Source organism: Bos grunniens, chromosome 7 (genome assembly GCF_055505025.1).
Source record: "Bos grunniens cultivar Pamir isolate PY7600 chromosome 7, Bosgru_T2T1.0, whole genome shotgun sequence".
Taxonomy (NCBI): Eukaryota; Metazoa; Chordata; class Mammalia; order Artiodactyla; family Bovidae; genus Bos; species Bos grunniens.
In genome coordinates, this window is record NC_141171.1 from 20,856,469 (window position 1) to 20,876,665 (window position 20,197).

The 20,197-nt window shown below is 46.2% G+C and overlaps 1 protein-coding gene across 1 annotated transcript; it reads right to left on the minus strand.

Moving 5' to 3' along the window:
* Positions 1 to 9,481: 9,481 nt before the first annotated feature.
* On the minus strand, positions 9,482 to 19,833 carry LOC147368857 (uncharacterized). The gene is made up of 4 exons (XM_086410262.1): positions 19,658 to 19,833; positions 14,760 to 14,886; positions 13,572 to 13,731; positions 9,482 to 13,156 (listed from the first exon to the last, which is right to left on the minus strand). Exons 1-4 carry the CDS (start codon positions 19,658 to 19,660, stop codon positions 11,968 to 11,970), a joined length of 1,479 nt encoding a protein of 492 aa, XP_086266388.1. The 5' UTR covers positions 19,661 to 19,833; the 3' UTR covers positions 9,482 to 11,967.
* Positions 19,834 to 20,197: the final 364 nt, after the last annotated feature.

Genomic DNA, 20,197 nt, shown 5'->3' on the forward strand with positions numbered 1-20,197 from the left:
GCCCTTTACTGCCTGGCTTAATTATGTTCCAGGAGACTTGGCAGCGCCGGTGAACTCCAAGCCGAATCTACCCTTGGCCAGACGGACACAGCAGCAGTTCACAGGTTGCAGTCCCCTTTTCCAGAACATAAAAGTGCCACTCAGTTCCTTTCAGTGCTCCCTGTCCAGGGCTATCCCCAAAGTCCGGGAGCCAGGACAGGACGAGACAGGTGTGAAAGGAAAAATAAAATGGAGTCAGTATTACTAAGGTAGCGCTATAAACTGGAGCCAGGAGGCCACTGAAGAACTGGGGTTTAGGCAGGAATCAGTCCAGATGGAATGTGAACTTTTCACTACTTACTGCTTTAATGCAGGCATCCAGAACATTTGCCCAGTGGTTCAGAAAGTCAAGATACTTAAACGGACCCTTCCCTTAAATAACTCATGACAGCTTGTCTCTCAAGGACAAATATTTGGTTCCCTGTGTCAGTGTCTACCATAATTCATTCCAGGCAACTTTAACAGCCCTGTGGCTTTTCCTTTAATAAGCCTGATACTCTTTCTCCTCTCTACAACACTCTTTCAGTTTTACACTGTTGATGAAAAATTAACAGTGAATCGAATAGAGAAGATAAAGAGAATTTTATTTAAGCCAACCTGAGGATTATAACCCAGGAGATAAGTTTCTTATAAAACTCTGAGGACTGTCCCACTTACTAAGAGTCTAAGGCAGTCATATACCTTTTTTTTTCTGGTCGCTCTCTGCTGCTTATGGGACCTTAGGTTCCCCAAACCAGGGATGAACCTGAGTGCCCTGCATTAAAAGGTGGATTATTAACCACTGGACTTCCAAAGAAGGCCTACTGCTACTGCTGCTGCTAAGTCACTTCAGTCGTGTCCGACTCTGTGCGACCCCGTAGACTGCAGCCCACCGGGCTCCCCCGTCCCTGGGATTCTCCAGGCAAGAACACTAAGTCATATACATTTCTGAGACAAAGGAACATACATCAAAATGACACAATGACATTTCTCATAAAGTTCACCAGAAATACACAGTCTAAATCTGCAGGAGATCAGCCTGACCCCTGACAGGATTAGGAAAGGAATATTATCTTGGAGTTACACTGCTGGTGGGAGAAGGAGGAATACTTTTTAAAAAATCTTTCTTGTGGAACAGACACTCCTGCCTTTGAGAAGGTCTGCTGGTTAATGGAGCCACACAAATCAACACTAGGAAGAGCCCAATATGCTTACATTTTCTTGTCTTGCCTCAAAAACATAAATAGTATTCCATCAACTCAAATCCATGTCCCCCCGAACTGCAATTCTTAAGACCCCAAATAAAACTCTTTTTTCTTTGCAGACTCAATACTGATTGCTGTTCTACACGAGACAGGAGGGCATTAGGACCTCCTGAGGCAGAAATCAACTTGTGGGGAAAGTCACTGTGGATCAGTTCCCAGAGTACAAGATACTCTGTGATGCTCCCTGCAGGTATGCAGAGGCCAGCCCCACTTTGACATTTTACCTTTGGCACTAGAAGGTCCGTAGTCCCACACATTTGGGCTTGACCAAGTTCTCTGTGTCCCATTTCTTACCCCACATTAGGACACTCCTCCCCACAGGTCCCTGAATGTTGGGTCGCCCCCATATCTGAGCAACACTGAGGTTCAGAACAAGTCCCTAGTCAGCTTCTTCAGAGAACAGGAGCCCTATCCAGTCCAGCCATGTGGGAAAACATTCTCCAGATGTCTTTGCAAAACCATGAGAAAAAATAACAGGAAACAGCAATAAAAAATAACCAGAGTACATGGGCTGATTGGCTGGGGTCAGAGTGACCTGCTTGAGCAGATGGAGAGAGAGGAGTGCGGACTTAGCAATGCCCGGTCAGCGCAAGTCAGAAAGCTGCTTGCACACGCACTGATTGTTTCTCTGATGTTCCTGCGGGGATCTTTGCTCCCAGCCATATGGTGGCCTTTGTACAGAAAATAACATCGAAGTTCAAAAGAAAAACATTAACTGGGGACATGACTGGGAACATGCGAAACTTATGTTATCTTAAAAAAACAGATACTTTCTGCATACCAAGACGCTCGATAAAAGTGATGCAGCATTGAATGTCGGGCTCTTGATCCTCGAGATCTTGAGTTCTCCGGTGCCATCTTTCTTTCTATTCTGTCTGTGTTTTCTTATGCCCTGCGGGCATCCGTCTCTCGCTCTATGTTGCTGAGCTGGACTCAGCACAGCCACGCTGGTCTCGTAATCCATGCGCCTCACTCGCCCAACTTCCCTCCTGGTCCCCCTCCTCTCATTGAAGACGAAAGCCCTTTGCGGTGTGGTTGGAGCTTCTGCCCCATTGCAACAGTGTTTCTTTATCATACAGTCTCCTCGACTAGTCTGGACTTGACTTTATCTGTGAGGTTCAGGGAGGATCACCCCCGCTCCCGCCTCCCTTTGAGTCTAACGGCCCGTTGGAAGCCGTTCTGTCCTCCCTCCGACGCCCACGGGACCACAGGCTGTGTCCGGACGCCCTGGACCCCGCGCAATAACAGGACAAAGGGCCATGTCCCCAACCCACGGTAGAGATGGGGAACTCTGGTCGGGACCCCGGGATAAGATGCCAGGTCCCCGCCGACCCCCACTCCGAAGGGGGAAATGGGTCGGGACCCAGAACAGGACGTCGGGTTCCTTCCTTGCGGGACCCCTGGACAGGACGCTGGGTCCCCACCCCGCAACCAAGGGAGAACTTGTGTCGGGACGCGCAACAGGACGTCAGGACCCCACCTTGAAGCCGAGAAAGAGACTAGGGTCGAGACCCCGGGACAGGACTCTGGGTCCCCACCCGCGGCCGAGGAGGGAACTCGGGCTGGAACCCCGTGGGTGTGACGCGGGGAGACCCTGGCCAGCCGTCATTTTCGGCAAGTTCCGGTCCGTCCAAACAGGAACTTTTCTCTCTTAGGGCCCTGAGCCATGCACTCACCATCTTCTCCTCGTTCCGGGTTCTCCAAAGAGTGCCCTGCGACCTCGGTTAGTGAGAGCGACTGAGACAGGACACCAGATAATGCCGGGACTAGATCACACCAGTGCTAGAAAGGTTGAGAGAAACTTCCCGGGGCTGGAAGCGCACCCGTAGCGTGCCCTGATTGGACGGCTTTCCAGGGCCCGCGCTCTGATTGGGCGTTAATTTTTCCCCGCCCCCGCCTTGATGGACAGTTCTCCTGGTCCCATCCTATCCTGATTCTGGTTGTCTGGACTCCGCCCAGCCGCTGCTAATTGGGCAGTTCAACCAGACCCCTCCCTTGCCCCGAGTGACAGGCCACAGAGACACGTTTGGCTGATCTGCCCACCTGGGACTTGGGCTGCGCGCACAGCCAGTTCTGGGGGAAGGCGAACCCTATGATGTCCGCTCCGCGGTTCCCCTGTGTCCTTCTCCTGCATCTGGAAGTCCAGACTCAGGTTCCCTGCAGATTGCTCCGTTCACGGAATGTGGACGAGAAAATACGGGTCATAGCGCTTTGTTGATGGAAATAAAATTAAATGAATAAACACATTTATTTAAGCCAAACTGAAGACCATAGCGCTTAAGACAGCCTCTCAGATCTCAGAGGAATTGCTCAGAAGCACGGTTTTTTGCACAGATTCCTCTCTTGTCAGAACATAATACATCAAACAAGTCAGGGCAACATTCTTACAAGATTTCAAAAAGCAAATAGTCTTATCATTGAAGGAGGACCAGCATTGATGCCTCAGGAAGGGAGGCAGCTAATCTTCATTTAAAAAAAAAAAAAAGTATTGTTGTATTTTTATTTTTGTGCTAGGTCTTCCTTGGAGTTTGCAGGTTTTCTCTAGTTGCCGCGAGTGAAGTCTACTCTCGAGTTGCAGTTCGAGGGCTTCTCATTGCAGTGGCATCTCTTGTTTAGTGTGGGTTCTAGGGCACTCTGGCTTATTAATTATGGCCCCTGGGCTTAGTTGCCCCTGGGCATGCCGGATCTTCCCAGACAGGGGACTGAACCTGTGTCCTCTGCATTACAAGGCAGAGTCTTAACCACTGGACCACCAGGGAAGCCCCTAATCTTTATTTTTAAAACACATTTTACTTTTGGTCAGTGGGTGCTTTAATAATTTAAAGTAGATGGACAATGCATGTTCAATAGGCCACAAACAGATTGTTGTAGCATAAAATTCGACTTAAATCGGGCTTCCCTGATGGCTCAGATGGTAAAGAATCCACCTGCAAAACCGGAGATCAGAGTTCGATCCCTAGAGCAGGGAAAGGCTACCCAATCCAGAATTCCAGAGGCAGAAGCCTGGTGGACTATAGTCCACGGGGTCGCAGGGAGTTGGACAGGACTGAGCAATTAACACTTTCATTTTCGACTTGAATCAGGTATGCATCAGAATGACTTCCCCAGACCTCAATAGGTGAAAATCTGTTTCATCAATTTGGCGACCTTCAGTGTCAGGACACGGCGTGGACTAAGGTCACCATTCCTGAGTCCAGCTTAGCAACATAGGGTGAGAGACGGGTGCCACAGAACATAAGAAAACACAAAGACAGAATAGAAGGAAAGATGGGAGTGGGGAACTCAAGACTTTGAGGATCAAGAGCCCCGACATTCAATGCCGCGTCACTTTTTTCGAACTTCTTGGTTTGCAGAAAGTATCTGTTTTTTTAAGATAACATAAGTTTCGCACGTTCCCAGTCAGGTCCCCAGTTAATGTTTTTCTTTTGAACTTCGATGTTATTTTCTGTACAAAGGCCACCATATGGCTGGGAGCAAAGATCCCCGCAGGAACATCAGAGAAACAATCAGTGCGTGTGCAAGCAGCTTTCTGACTTGCGCTGACCGGGCATTGCTAAGTCCGCACTCCTCTCTCTCCATCTGCTCAAGCAGGTCACTCTGACCCCAGCCAATCAGCCCATGTACTCTGGTTATTTTTTATTGCTGTTTCCTGTTATTTTTTCTCATGGTTTTTCGAAGACATCTGGAGAATGTTTCCCACATTTCCCCCTTTTTGTTTTTGTAACAGTAGTTAGGCTGACTGGGCCACTTCTTTCTTCATTAATTTTCTGAGGGCTTTTCTTGTGCATCTGAAGACTAAACACAAGATTATTTAAAAGCAGCAAAAATATATGAGTGCCTATAAGCCCGCCACCTATGCGTTTTATCCAGTCCAAAGGATTCAGTGCTTTTAGTCCATCAGCTATACCTTGTAAGGTTTTGGTTTGGGGTTACAGCTTAAAGATGCATGTTGCATGCCAATAATTTTGGTTTGTAATTGCTGTATGTCCAATGTAAGGTTATCAACCTTGTGTCACTGAGATATCACAATCCTCAGGTGTGTGTGTTATACTGCAGGGAAATTCATATCATATCAGTGTTTAGTCAGTCTCTGTAAATTTTGAAATGTGAACAGCTGCACTTCCTTTTTAAGATTGTATAGCAATGGATGTACAGCTATGCCATGTACAAAAAGCCACTGACTTTCACTCTTAAGAGGGTAACCGTTACAAAATGTGAATTGTATATTCATTTAAAAACAAATGATAAGACCAGTGTAGCCTTGGTAACCCTACCTCCTGGTCACCACTAAAATATATTCTGTCTGGGAATCCCCTGGTAGTATGAGTAGGGGACTTCCCAGGTGGCACTAGTGGTAAAAAACCCACCTGCCAATGCAGGAGACATGAGAGATGTAGGTTTGATTCCTGGGTCAGGAAGATCCTCTGGAGGAGGGCATGGCAACCCACTCCAGTATTCTTGCCTGGAGAATCCCATGGTCAGAGCAACCTGGTGGGCCACAGTCCATGTGGTTGCAAAGAGTCAGACATGACTGAGCGACTATCACTTTCACTTTCACGTAGATTCCTTTTCCCGCTTTGTTTTTTTAAAAACTGAATCGTTGGCATTTTGTTATACAAAGTTGTTTCAGGTATTCTGGATAATAAAACCTTGTCACATACATGATTCAAAAATGGGTTGTCTCATTCTGTAGGGTGTCTTTTCATTCTCTTGATAGTGTCCTTTGATGCACAAAACATTTTAATTTTCATGGAGTCCAATTTATCTATTTTGTCTTGTGTTGTTAGTGCCTTCGGTGCCAGGCATCAGGGCATGACGTGCCTGCCCACACACAGTGCTCTCTTCTTGCCTCTGCTGTTCTTACCCCCACCTCACTCTCCTCTAGAAACATTGGCATCTCCCTGTCCCTCAAGTACCCAAGGCCCATTCCCGCCTTAGGAGCTGCATTACTCTGCTTGGGCCACCCAAAAAAGCACTGGAGACAGCAGGGCTGAAATCAACAATAATTTATTTTCTCAGGGTTTGGGAGGCTGGACCTACCCGAAGAAGTTGTCAGCAGGGCTGGATCTTCTGGAGGCTCTGAGGAGGAACCTGTTCCAGGCATGTCTCCAGGTTTCTGGAGACTGCCGACAACCCTTTGCATGCCTTGGCTTGTAGAGAGATCACACCAGGGACTTCCCTGGTGGTGCAGTGTATAAGAATCCGCCTGCCAATGCAGGGGACATGGGTTCGATCCTTGGTCTGGGAAGATCCCACATGCCTTGGAGTAACTAAGCCAGAGTGCCACAGCTACTGAGCCCATGCTCTAGAGCCTGAGAGCTGTAACTACTGAGACCATGTGCTGCAACTACTGAGGCCCATGTACCTAGAGCCTGTGGTCCTAAAGTGTGTTCTCCAGAACAGTAAAAGCCACTGCAATGAGAAGCCCAAGCACCACAATGAAGAGCAGACCCAGCTCACCTCAACTGGAGAAAGCCTGTGCAAAAAGCAACAAAGATCCAGTGCTGCCAAAAATAAATAAATAAATAAAAGGAAGATCACATCAACCTCTGCTCTGATTTTACACGGTTAAGACATGTCTGTCTCCTGGGCAGGTGTCTGTGTCCCAATACACATCACTGGATTACAACGTACTCCAATCCCTATGGCCACACCCTGATTACATCTGCACAGACCTTATTTCCAAATCAGGTTTGAGAAAAGGAATATTTCCCACCATATCAGTAAACAAGGATGTCAGTCATCAGTGATTACAGCCCACCTATGAGAGCCACTGAACCTGAAGTAAATCAGGAAGAAGAGTATCTGCCATCTATCAGCCATCAGACTGCATCCACTCCCCACGGTGAGCCCTGAGGAACTCAGGATGTGAAAACACAGGATACTGGCCCCAGGTAGCTGAGATGCATATCAAAGGAATGATTTCAGTGAGCCCAGACTTTTGCATCTTCCCGTACATAGAAGAGTGCTAAATTTCTTAACTTGGGATATTTTATTTTCTTCAATTAACAGTCAGTTTTTGATGTTCTGACTACCTGCCCTTTGTTGCAATACTTCTATATAACCTGGCTCCTCCTCCCACTTCCTTGGAGCAGTTCTCTCAGGCTAACTTGAGATGCTGCCTCCAGGGCTTAAGTCCCTAAAATTCCCTCTGGGTAAAACATAACTCACAACTTTTAGGTTGTGAATATCTTTTAAATTGACAGGTTGTATGAGAGATTCCAGGTGGACATGAAATTGGTGGTGATGAGGGGGGAGAGGAGACATTACTGAATTCAGTATATATGCATACATGCAGGGGTTAATAGTCAGCCACTGTTGCTCTGGCTAAGCCATGAGAAAATCACCATGGGAAAAGAATAAAAGCAAGATACAACAATTAAGTATAATCCAAACAAAAGTACATCGGGTTGATTAGTCGGAGTCATCATGCCCTGCTAAGCTAAGGAAAAACAGGGTGGACCTTGGAATGCTGGGTCAGCGCAAGTTCAGAACGCTGCTTATGCACATACCAAGATGTTTTCCCAAACATATGTGGGTCTATGACCTCCAGCTGAGTGAAACCCCTTGTACAAAAAAATAACAAAGGTAGTTCAAAGTAATCAATAAAATGGGAGATGTGACCAGGGACACAGGAGGCTGATTTTATCATAGCACAACAGATATTTCCTGCTTGCCAAAACACTAAATAAAAGGGATGTGGCTCTGAGGAATAAGGCTCTTGATCCTAGAGGTTGAGTCCCCCACTCCCATCTTCAAAACTTTAATTCTGTCTCTAGTTTCTTTTTTCCAAATTGTGTCAACCACTTTTGATCCCTATCTGCTGTGCTGGCCACAGTACATACATGTCCTTGTATATAGTTTAATAATCTATTTAGGTATAACTGCCAGTGTTAGCTGAAATAGTTTACTCTTCTGCTATAATATTCACTGGAGAGACTGAATGAATGAATGAGTGAAATCTTCTCCATATCCCTCTCATCCCCTCATGTGTGCATGCTGAGTTGCTCAGTCATGTCCAACTCTTTGTGACCCCACAGATTGTAGCCCACCAGGTTCCTCTGTCCATGGGATTCTCCAGGCAAGAATACTGGAGTGGGTTGCCATTTCCTTCTCCAGGGGATCTTCCTGACTCAGGGATCGAACTCTGCATTGCAGGCAGATTCTTTACTGTCTGAGCCACCAGGGACGTCCTCTAACCCCATCACTGTGCTACATTTCTTGGTACAATTGTAAAAGGTCAATGAAACCAATAGGTAGATATGTTTGTGCTGGATTGTTTTTTTTTCATTGTGTATGTGACCGGGAGGTATATTTCCCAGAATCCCCGTCTCTATGATTTCAGGCTAGAATTCACTAACAGCCTAACTTGTATGATGTTTGGAAGGTACTAGTGAGGGAAGGGAGGGATTCCCTGGTGTCTCAGATGGTAAAGCGTCTGCCCACAATGTGGGAGACCCGGGTTCGATCCCTGGGTCGGGAAGATCCCCTGGAGAAGGAAATGGCAACCCACTCCAGTATTCTTGCCTAGAAAATCCCACGGATGGGGGAGCCTGGTGGGCTACAGTCCATGGGGTCGCAAAGAGTCGGACATGACTGAGTAACTTCATGGAGGTCACGGAGTGAGTGAAGAAACCAATTACTCTCAGGGTCTGGAGCCATCACACACAGACGGGCCAGTGCAGAGAGGCTTGTTGGGCAACCAGTGAGGAGCTTGAGAGCCTCACTGGTCAGTCAATCAAGCAAGTCCTCAAACCAAACACCCATTTTTTCTCTTCCATTTTCTAAGGGTCCTGACTCCAATTAAGCCTTTATTTCCCACAATCATAATCTGGTGCTAGATATTGAATGTCCCTCCTACGCCATGCACTCTAGGCTCAAACAAGCAATTATGCCTCTGACGAATACAGATGTTTGCCCATGGGTCCTTGTATGCTCTGCTCCCCTGTGGCTCAAGTGAGATAGCTGCCTTGGTGCTCCCCGAGTGACACCCCTGTCTTGTTGCACAGTGATTATGTCACTAGGCCCTGAGTACAGTAAGCTTTTCCTGGGCCTTCCAGGATCCCCTTCTTGTGGCCACACATGGCCAGCCCCTAAAAGCACACAAGACAGGTACAGATTCACAGCCTCCAAACAAGCAGGTACAGATTCACAGCCTCCAAATAAGCATTCAGTAGGTACCCCTCTGACACTTTAAATCAGATTATTTAAAAAAAATTATTTATTTGGCTGTGTCAAGTCTTAGTTCAGCACACAGGATCTTTAATTGTGACATGTGGGATCTAGTTACCTGACTAGGGATCAAACCCAGGCCCCCTGCATTGGGAGCTCAGAATCTCAGCCACTGGCCCACCAGAGAAGTTCCTGAACTTGAATTTTCAATGCACATTGTTTTAAATCACATCCTGGGTGATCACATATAAAGCAATGGGAAATCACATATAAAAATGGACTAATTAAACATTATGGGCTAATCATTTAGAGAGCAGACCCCTGTAAGAGAAAATGCCACAAACTGCTACATGTATTCACAGGAGCTTATCTCAGTCTTGGAAGTATTGAGGAACAAGAAATGCAGGGTCATTACAGCCTCTCATGATGCAACTAGGGAAGCAGGTTTCCTGCATCTGTGGCTGCCATATTACATCTGCAATGGGTAGAGGTAGGAAACGTTCACTGTTAGAAGAACAAGATGTTTCCCACAGAAATCATGTAATTAGGAGAATCCTTGGACATGAAGAGGGTCACAGGATATGAGAAAATCACTGAGGGATCTTCGGAAGCCTGAAGAAGTGGCCTGATGGACCTCAAAGAGCCACAGGAACATGCAGGGAATTGTGTGAACTTGAAAACCAAAGAGGACCCACGATGAGGGGCCTTGTCCACACTTCTGAGCAGAGTCCACACTGCTGCCCAGCAGGTAACTAACATCAAACATATGTCTGACTGGGGCTGTTCCACACAGGCAGAGCCAGAAGTGAGAAAGCAGTGCTGGAGCTCAGGCCACCAGGCTGCCCTGCAGCTCTGTCTCCTGATGGTACAGAAGAGCTGAGAATCATGGTTTCCTCACTCCAGCGCCAGACTTCATGCATCTTCCTCTTCTCAAAAATTTTAACTCAGAATCACTAACAGAAGGACTCTGGATATAGTTTCCCACCTTACCCAAGATGACAACACAGTCCAGTAGAATCATCTAGACAGCAGCTTTCATCTCCATGTCAACAAGTCATTCTTCTTAACTCAGTGTTTTGTGTCCAATTTCTAACCAATGTCAAGGACAATGAGCAGAGGCCAAATTACAAACATTACCAGGCAAGACAGAAGGTCCTTTAAGACCTTCCACAATTACTAATTACTGTGAAGAATACAGATATGGTATCCACTGTCTACAAAGAAACATAGAAGACACATCTTTCAGTATAAAGGTTCTGCTGCTGCTGCTGCTGCTAAGTTGCTTCAGTCGTGTCCGACTCTGTGTGACCCCATAGACGGCAGCCCACCAGGCTCCCCCGTCCCTGGGATTCTCCAGGCAAGAACACTGAAGTGGGCTGCCATTTCCTTCTCCAGTGCATGAAAGTGAAAAGTGAAAGTGAATTTGCTCAGTCTTGTCTGACTCCTAGCAACCCAATGGACTGCAGCCCACCAGGCTCCTCCATCCGTGGGATTTTCCAGGCAAGAGTATTGGAGTGGGGTGCCATTGCCTTCTCCCCTAGGAAAGTAAATACTGAGTCAGAAAATTCTTGTCAGAAAATCTGAGTCAGAAAATCTCTAACAGTGGACCAGGAAATACTTTTCAACAATACAGACCTTATATCATGATCGCATACTGGGAATATAAAACAAAGAAAGAATCAAAAACTTTTCGCCTAAACATACCAAGTTGCACACATGCGCACACACACAAAAAATGAAAATTGAAAACAACTTACACCCCTAGGTTCAAAAGACTTTGTAGGGACTTCCCTGGTGGTCTGATGGTTAAGGGTCCTGCTGACAATGCAGGGGACATGGGTTCATTTCTTGGTCTGGGAAGATCCTACATGCCTCGGGGCAACTAAGCCTGTGCATCACAACTACTGAGCCCACGCTCGGCAACGAGAGAGTAGCCCCCACTCAGCACAACCAGAGAAATCCCTCTCACAGCAATGAAGACCCAAAACAGTAATAAATAAATAAATAAAAATTTTAAAGACATTGTAACAGGAATTCTCTGGCAGTCCAATGGTTAGGATCCTGCACTTTCACTGCAGAGGCATGGATACCATACTTAGTTAGAAAACTAAGATTCCCCCAAGCCAAGAGACATAGTCCTCCCACCCAAAAGACATTATAACAGAAATGAGATAAACTTTATATGACTGCATGATGATGTAAAATCAAAGGTAATGAAATATAATTAGTACAGATGAAGGAGACAGTGTGATAGTTACCTTAAGTGTTCAGATTAGCAACATGAACTAGAAATGAATACCCTGGGATCCCTATCGAAGATGAGGCACTTAGGAAGGGAAAACCATATTTATATCCATTAAGAGATTTCTGTCATGCCCTGAGTTTTTGTGTATGAAATAAGTGAAGACCTGAAGGTTTTCCCACAGTGTCCCATTCACAAGGTTCTGCTCCAGGGCGCTGCTCACATTCCAAGTCTGAAGTGAAAGTGAAATCTCTCCCAGAGGCCTGGTGTTCAGCGTTGCTCCCCGGTGTGTGTCCTCATATGTCCTCGCAGGTTTGTGGGGTACCAAAAGGCTTTCCCACACTGCTGACATGCGTAAGGCTTCTCCTCACTGTGCATTCGCACATGCTTCCTTAAGGAGGAGGGCCAACGGAAAGCCTTCTGACACTGAGTGCATGTGTAGGCTCTCTCCCTGCTGTGTGTCCTCAGGTGTCCGCGAAGGGAGGCTTGGCGCATGAAGGCTTTCCCACAGAATGGACATCCAAAGGGCTTCTCCCCCGTGTGTGTTCTCTCATGTTCCTGGAGGGACATGGAGCAGCTGTAGGCTTTGCCGCATTCTGTGCATTTATAGGGCTTTGCTCCATTGTGCATCTTCACATGCTTTTTAAAATATCTCTGATGCCTGAAGGCTTTCCCGCAGTGCTGGCATTCATAGGGCTTTTCCTGACTGTGTGTTCCTGCATGTTCCCTGAGGGATAAGGAGGAGCTGTAGGCTTTGCCGCATTCTGTGCATTCGTAGGGTTTCATGCCGCTGTGTGTTTTCATGTGTCTTCTGAAGTACTTGGGACAACTGAAGGCTTTTCCACATTTCTTATACATATAAGCTTTGTCACTGGTGTGTATAGTCATGTGTCCAACCAGGGATAAGGAATATCGGAGGGCTTGCTCACATTCCTCACACTCACAGTGTTTTTCTTCAGTGTGAGTTCTCACGTGCCGTGCAAGGTACGAATGATAGGAAAAGGATTTCCCACAAACTTTACACATGTGGGTTTTCTGTCCATGCTGACCTCTCTCATGTCCCTTAAAGGATGAGGGGAAAGTGAGAGCTTTTCCAGATTTCTTACAATCTGAAGACCATTTACTTCCATGACTCTTCACACATCTCTTACATGTTCTCCCAGCATCCTGACATTTATTGGGTTCCTCTACAATGTCTGTTCCCCTAGGAGGGCTTAGGCATGAGACACAGCTGCAGGCTTCCCCACATTCCTCACATGGATAATATCTGTATCCAGGGAGAGATCTCTGCTGATTTTGGAAAGAACAACCCCTGTAGGCTTTTCCACACTTAGTGCATTTACAGGGCTGAATTCCAGGCCAATATCCTTTATGCAGAGTAAGATCTGTAATTTGGTTCAGGGCTTCCAGACAGTGATGACCTTCATTATCTATGCAGAGCTTCTCCACCAAATGATTTCTGTTCAAAATGGGAAGCACAATATTAGAGATGAATGATTATAAGTGATTTCTTCACTAATGATTTATTGATGATTGCTCATTATTATTTTGACTACATACTTGCCATTTTCAATGAATGAGCATATTTTTTATACTCTCTGCATTGTGACAAAGTGCAACAAGTTTAATGCTATGGCTGAGGGCTAAAACAGAGTCAATATTTTCTGTGTTTCTTATATACAGGGTATCTTGATTGTCATTTTGTTTCCAACCTCATTATGATTTAGATACTCAACATCATATTTAGGAAAGTATTTTCTTTTGAAATTTTTCTAAGTACAAATTTGGTTAGCTAGGTTTACACCTTTCCTTTAGTTTCAAGTGAGTCTAACAGGCTGCAGGTATCCCCCTGCCCGCATGGCAGTGCCACTCACCTCCAATCCCTTTCTAGGGTCTGGTGACCTCCGATGTCAAGAAACATCCAGTTTTCTCCAAAAACAGACCAGGAATCATTTCTTGGGAATCTTACTTTTTTCTCTTCACTGCACAGTTCATTCTTCAAAATATCACACTGAGTACTTGATCTGGTTTTAACTTGAAGGCAAGAACAATTGGTAACAATTATAACAATTGGTAGTGTAACTAAATTCTCAGGAGAGAAACAGTGGGATAAAGGAAAGAAAAGAAATCATATGTAGATTACTTTCCATATACAGATTCAAAAATGTAAACAAATTTTATAAGGAAAAATAGACATGGGGACAAAGAAATGACCTTGACTATTTGGAATTTTGGCCATCACCGGAAAAATGAGTCAAAGTGGCAGCTTTGTCCACTAAGAGATATTTCAAAAAGAATGGAGGCTGATGTCTGATCAATATTATCAAAGAAGGAAAGTAGGAAGAAATGGGGCAAAACACACTTTCCCAAATCCTTCCTTTGTACAGGGAGGTACAAAAAGACTTCTTGAGTGGGCAAGGATGGATGAAAACTCCAAGAGGGAAGCCAGGTTAATTATACCCATCACCTTCTCAGAGACCTAGTCATGTTCCTAATGGGTATGTCCAAACATCGCTGCCTGATCCAGAACCTGCTCCTCCCAAGAGGTGAGCTCCCTGGTGATCTCAGGTACAGAGGCCCTGGACATGGTCTGTGTCCATAGACCCAGCAGCCCTTGGGATGTTGGACAGTGTGTGGCTGCCTTCCTGCTAGTGGAGAAAGTTCCTCATGGGGAGGGTGGAGAACAGCAAGCTGTCCATGAGATGGGCCAATTCTCCAGTCCTCATGTCACTGATGATGGGTCAGTGTGGGTTTAACTGCAACAAGACCACCGTGTCAAATGTGTATTGATAAGTGTAAGTTTCACAGGGTGAAAACCATTATGCTTCTCTCACGCCCCAAATTAGGGAACCTTGAGATTCTGCTCAAGAATGACAAAAAGGCAATCAATGCATGAAACTGTTTTCATGGAAAAGCAACCTGATTATAGGTAGGTTCTATAATGGCAGGGGCCATGTCTGCCTTTTTTCCAACATATTCCCATCCCTGTCCCTCGTAAGAAAGGACATTATAAGAAATAACTGTTCCCTAAAGACTTAGTGCAGGGAGGAAGCTGTCCTCACCCACAGAGGCCAGGTTCCTGCAGGTCTCCAGCATCACATCTCTGTAGAGTTTCCTCTGACCAGGGTCCAGCAAGGCCCACTCCTCCAGGGTGAAGTTCACAGCCACATCTTCAAAGACTACTGAGTCCTGAAACAGCCATATATTCTGTGTCAGTGAGGCCCCCCTTTCACCCTTGAGTGTGGGAGGATGGGGAGGCCAACAGGTGGGAACTGGATTCAATTCCTAGGACTCCTGAGCTCACACTCTTGTGGGAAATGACCATACGCCAGCAAATCCAATGCAGGTTCCTCAGTGATGGAAAGTGCTGGACACTGAAGCAAAATATGACAGCAACAGCAGACATGGACTAATGGAGACAGGACTAAAAAGAACTGTTCTTACTGAGATAGTAGATTCTGAAGCATGGTAAAGACTGATAAATGAAACCATCATTCAGATAACATGGAAATTAACATTGGCTTGGTTGAAAGTTATCACTGTCTTGTCACCTTCAAGAACTAGAATCAGAACATCAGTGCTGCTGGATCTGAATAACCATGAACCTGAAGGCAACAGCAACAAGCAGTCTGGTTTGGTCCCCTCATATCCGACAGAGGCAGAGACCCAACCCCTCCTGTGATGAGGTGGACACTGAGGGTATACAGGCCATCCAGGATGCAGGGCTCAGCACATCTGTTGGGTAAGAAAGGGCCTGGTTCCTCAGGAAGCTGTCAAGCCAGCAGGGCCTCTCAGATAAATAACAGAGTGCTTGGAATTCAAGGAAGACGTCTCGCAAACAAGAATTGTTGAAGAATCTGATGGTGATTGAGCCAAAGAGGGAGAATGAAGAACCTAATTATTATATTTAGAGAAATATGGGATTACTCTACATTGATGATATAAAAAGATAACAAGTACAAAATTAAAAAGTAGAGTTTTTTTAAGCAAAAAAAAATATGGGTTCAAGATGTGAAGAAAAAAGAAATCCCACAACATCAGCTACAAAGAAGGCAAAGTTACTTCGACTAGGGTTGCAACTGAGTTTGCTAGTCACATACTTGATGAGAGCACTGTATCAGAAATATATGTGAAGAACTCCCATAACAACAATCCTGGAGAAGGAAATGGCAACCTGCTCCAGTATTCTTGCCTGGGAAATCCCATGGACAGAGGAGCCTGATGGGCTATACAGTCCATGGGGTTGCAAGAGTTGGACATGACTTAGTGACTAAACAACATGACAACAATAAAAAATAAAAGACAAATAAGACAACTCAATAATGGGGCAATAAATGTGAAAAGACAATTCTCCAAAGAAGATATACAAATGGCCAATAACCACACGAAAACATGTTAAACACCATTAGTATTAATCATTGGGAATCCATATACAAAATTGAATTGTGGGGAGACACTTTCCAACCCCTTCTAGGAGGCTAGCATTATGCTGATACCAAAACCAAAAAAAGACATCACACATAAAGTTACAGAGCAGTATCCCATATAAACACAAACAAAAAAATTCCTCAACATAATGTTAGCAATCCAAATCCATAGAGATATAAAAAGGATTCAACACCAGGACCAAGTGGGATTTATTCCAGGAATAAAAAGTTTGGTTCAAAGAAACAAAGCTGCTGGTGCTGCTGCTAAGTCACTTCAGTCGTGTCTGACTCTGTGCGACCCCATAGATGGCAGCCCACCAGGCTCTGCCATCCCTGGGATTCCCCAGGCAAGAACACTGGAATGGATTGCCATTTCCTTCTCCAATGCATGAAAGTGAAAAGTGAAAGTGAAGTCACTCGGTCGTGTCCGACTCTTCGCAACCCCATGGACTGCAGCCTACCAGGCTCCTCCATCCATAGGAAACTGGTATCATATACCTTATTAATAAAGAACAAAAACCACATGATCACCTCAACAGACTCAGAAAAGGTATCTGTGAAAACACATCACCTTTGGGACTTTCCTGGTGGCTCAGGGGTAAAGAATCTGCACGCCAATGCTGGGGACACAGGTTCAATCCCTGGTCCATGAAGATCCCACATGCTGTGAAGCAACTAAGCCAATGGGCAACTACTGAGCCAGCACTCTGGAGCCTACGAGCTGTAGCTACTGAAGGTTGAGTACCTAGAGCCTGTGCTTCACGACGAGAAAAGCCACTGCAATACGAAGCCTGGGCAATGAAGAGCAGCCCCTGCTCGCCGCGACTAGAAAAAGCCCAAGAGCAGCCACAAAGATCCGGCACAACCAAAGGGGAAAAAAAAAAATACTGCTTTGCCAATGCAGGGGGCACAGGTTCGATCCCTAGTTGGGGAACTAAGATCCCACATGCCATGTGGATAGGCAAAAAAAGATTAAAAAAAAAAAGGAATTAGAAATGGCTTCCTTAGTGGTTCAGTGGTAAACAATCCACTTGCCAATGCAGGAGACACTAGTTCGATCCTGTGGAGCAAATAAGCCTGTGTATCACAACAAGAGAAGCCACTGCAATGATAAGCCCACACACAACTAGAGAGTAGCCCCAGCTGGCCATAACTAGACAAAAGTCACAGCAGCAGTGAAGACCCAGCACAGTCAAAAGTAAATAAATAAAATTATTTTTGAAAAAAAAATGCAAAATATCTCATCATAATGCTTTTTAAGAAAGGGAAGAAAAACAACCCCACATCATCTTTTCTTAATAAAAATACTCAGCAAACTCGAAATAGAGGGAATGAAATGCTAAAGAGCATCCAGGAGATGCTGATACCTAACATTTGAACAGACACTCTTCCAAAGAAGAAATATAAATGGTCAATAAGCTCAGGAAAAGGAAAACAAAAAAAAGAAAAAACAAACATTCATGAAAAGATGTTCAACCTGAGTCATCAGGGGAATGCAAAGAAAGTTTTTGGGAATTCAGTCTGATTTGCTTTCAGTACTACAGAGTAAAAATGGCGATCCCACAGATGCCTTAATAGAGGTTTCCTGGATAGAAACGTGGCCCCCGACTCCACCATGGAGGTGCTGGCTTAAAGCACAGTGGGTCAGCCATGCTCACCCATCACCACCGTGTACTGTTTGCATCAGCCAAGGACAGTGCCTGGAGAAGAGTCTGCCCACCATCCTGAACCATCCATAAGCTATATCATTCTTGTGGAAACTCCCAACATGGCCCCATCAAGTAGGAAAAAAGATAAGAAAGAACTTTTAAAAGCCCCAGATTGAGAGCTGGGAGACACACGGAGTCAGCAAGGAGAATTTCCCAGAGGACGGGCTGGGTCAGTGATGTGATGAAGCCTGGTAAAGGGAAAACTAGCTCTTCCTTCTTGCGTGTTTGGGGAAAACTCAGTTTTCCCTCCTGTGTGTTTCTTCCCTCTGTGTCTCTTTACCCTCATGGAGACCACATCACTTCAGAGACTCCTGGTCCCCAGTATGTCGTGGTTTCTCCCCATACCAGGCAATTCTCTGAGACTCCATCTGGGTTTCCTATCCTTGAAACTGGGGTCTGACACGCTCTACCTGGATATGGCATTGGATTCCACAGGTTAAAGGCTCAGTCCCTCAAGACTGCCTCCAACTCCCAGACACACACACACACTTCAGATGCCAGTCTCAGGATCAGACTGTCACCTACGCTTCTTCAAACCTACCGGCTGTAGATCAGTTTCCCATGACCCCTCTCCTGGGGTTCCATTATTTTTTAAAACTTAATTATTTTTGGCTTAATTGGGTCTTAGTTGCTCTGTGGCATGTAGGATTTAATCCCCAGGCCAGGGATCAAACCCACATCCCCTGCATTGGAAGGAGGTTTCTTAACCACTAGACCACCAGGGAAGTCCCAGGTTCCATTATTTTGCTAGAGCAAATTACTCCTTTGTGTAAAATAAACTCCTTTTGAGACACTTACAGACTCCTTCCCGCACCCCGCAATAACACACCTTAATGAAAGTATGGAAGTGCATGATTAGGAATTTTGAAGTTTTCATTTGACCAAGTGTTCACAATTGCCCATTTGTAACCCAAACTTTCCCCTGACTTTTTGGTTACCAGCTCCCCCTGCCCATCCTCAAGAAGCACTGAGATGCAGAATAAAGCTCCCCTTCTCCCCATCTGGGCTGAGAATGCACTGACCCCAGAAATCCCCCAGGCTATCAAACAGCCTTGCTCTCACCCTTCTCAACCAGAACAGAAAAGCCGTTTTCTGTTTCGTCTGAGACCCTGGGACATATGTTGAGATCGGAGTCCTGTCCCTACTCCAAATCTCTGGAATATTAAAACAAGCCCACAGCCCCAAATGGAGTCACTTATGCTGAGTCCCAAGACACCGAGCTGGTTGAACTTAAGAGTTTCAGCCTCTCCCAGAAATGGAATTTGAAAGCAGTCAATCAGGAATTACCGGGTCGGCACAGGGAGACGATCTGCCTGGCAGACCCGCGCCCTCCCTAGGGTAAAGGAACCTGCCACAGACAAAACCCACTTTCGCTGCTTCCTTCGACCCGCTCACTTTTGCCTACAGGAGACTTAACCCGCAGCGCCCTTCAGTGCTGTATGGGAAGCTGCCAGATTCATGAATGGCTGAATAAAACCAGGAAGAGCTTGGAAACTTACTTCGTTGAATTTTGTTTTTTAATGGGAATAAAGCACCTTCCTACCTGGTAGGGCTATGACTGCATCTGTCAGGTCAGGACGAGTTCCCTCACCCTAGCCCCTGACCACTGCCCGGGTCATCCGGTCCTCCCCGGGATCCCCAAGGGGCGCATTCTCAGGCCGAGACTCCCACTCAAGAGGGGACGGGAAGGGACAGGACAACGGGGTCGAGGGGGAAACTTGGGTCGCTATCTAGAGGAGCGGGCGCCGGAACCCGGGCCTGCCTCAGCTCCCAACGGGTCGTAATCAGCCCCAGCTGGTCTCCGGCTCCGGCCAGAGAACTCACCATATCTTCCAGTTCCTGGATCTCCAGAGCATCCTTCCCGGAGCCCGCGAGCCCACGGAAACAGGACACCTGGGGCCGCAACCCACAGTTACGCGGGAGCACTCAGGTCTGAAGCGAGCGACGCCTGCGCGGGATGAGAGGGTGACCGCCGCCGGTCCTGATTGGACGGAGTTCTGGGCCTCCGCCGTCTAATTGGACGGTGTCCCACGCACTCCTCCGCCAGATGCTTCTTATGTACGTAACACCCGCCCCCGCAGCCCTTGATTGACTAGTTCTCCGGGAAGTGGCGATCTTATTGGATGGTACTCCTGACACTCACCCAGGACTCCGAAAGGATAATACTCAGGCAAGATTCCGAGCCCTGATTGGACAGTTGTTCAGACCCTGTTATCCTGACACCTTCCCAGCAGTTCTGGTTATTCTCCTGGGCTTGCCCCCGCCTCCCCTGACTGGACAGTGTTACTGTCCTTCCAGGCTTCAGTGTTTAGTCTGAACCTTCGTCGGGTGCTTATGCCGGGCGGAAGTGTGGTTTTCGGCTTC

Coding starts and splice junctions, on each gene's coding strand:
- LOC147368857 (XM_086410262.1), bottom strand. Junction 13,732..14,759: donor CAGGAACCTGGCCTCTGTGG/GTGAGGACAGCT, acceptor CTTGCCTTCAAG/TTAAAACCAGATCAAGTACT. Junction 13,157..13,571: donor ACCCTAGAAAGGGATTGGAG/GTGAGTGGCACT, acceptor CATTTTGAACAG/AAATCATTTGGTGGAGAAGC.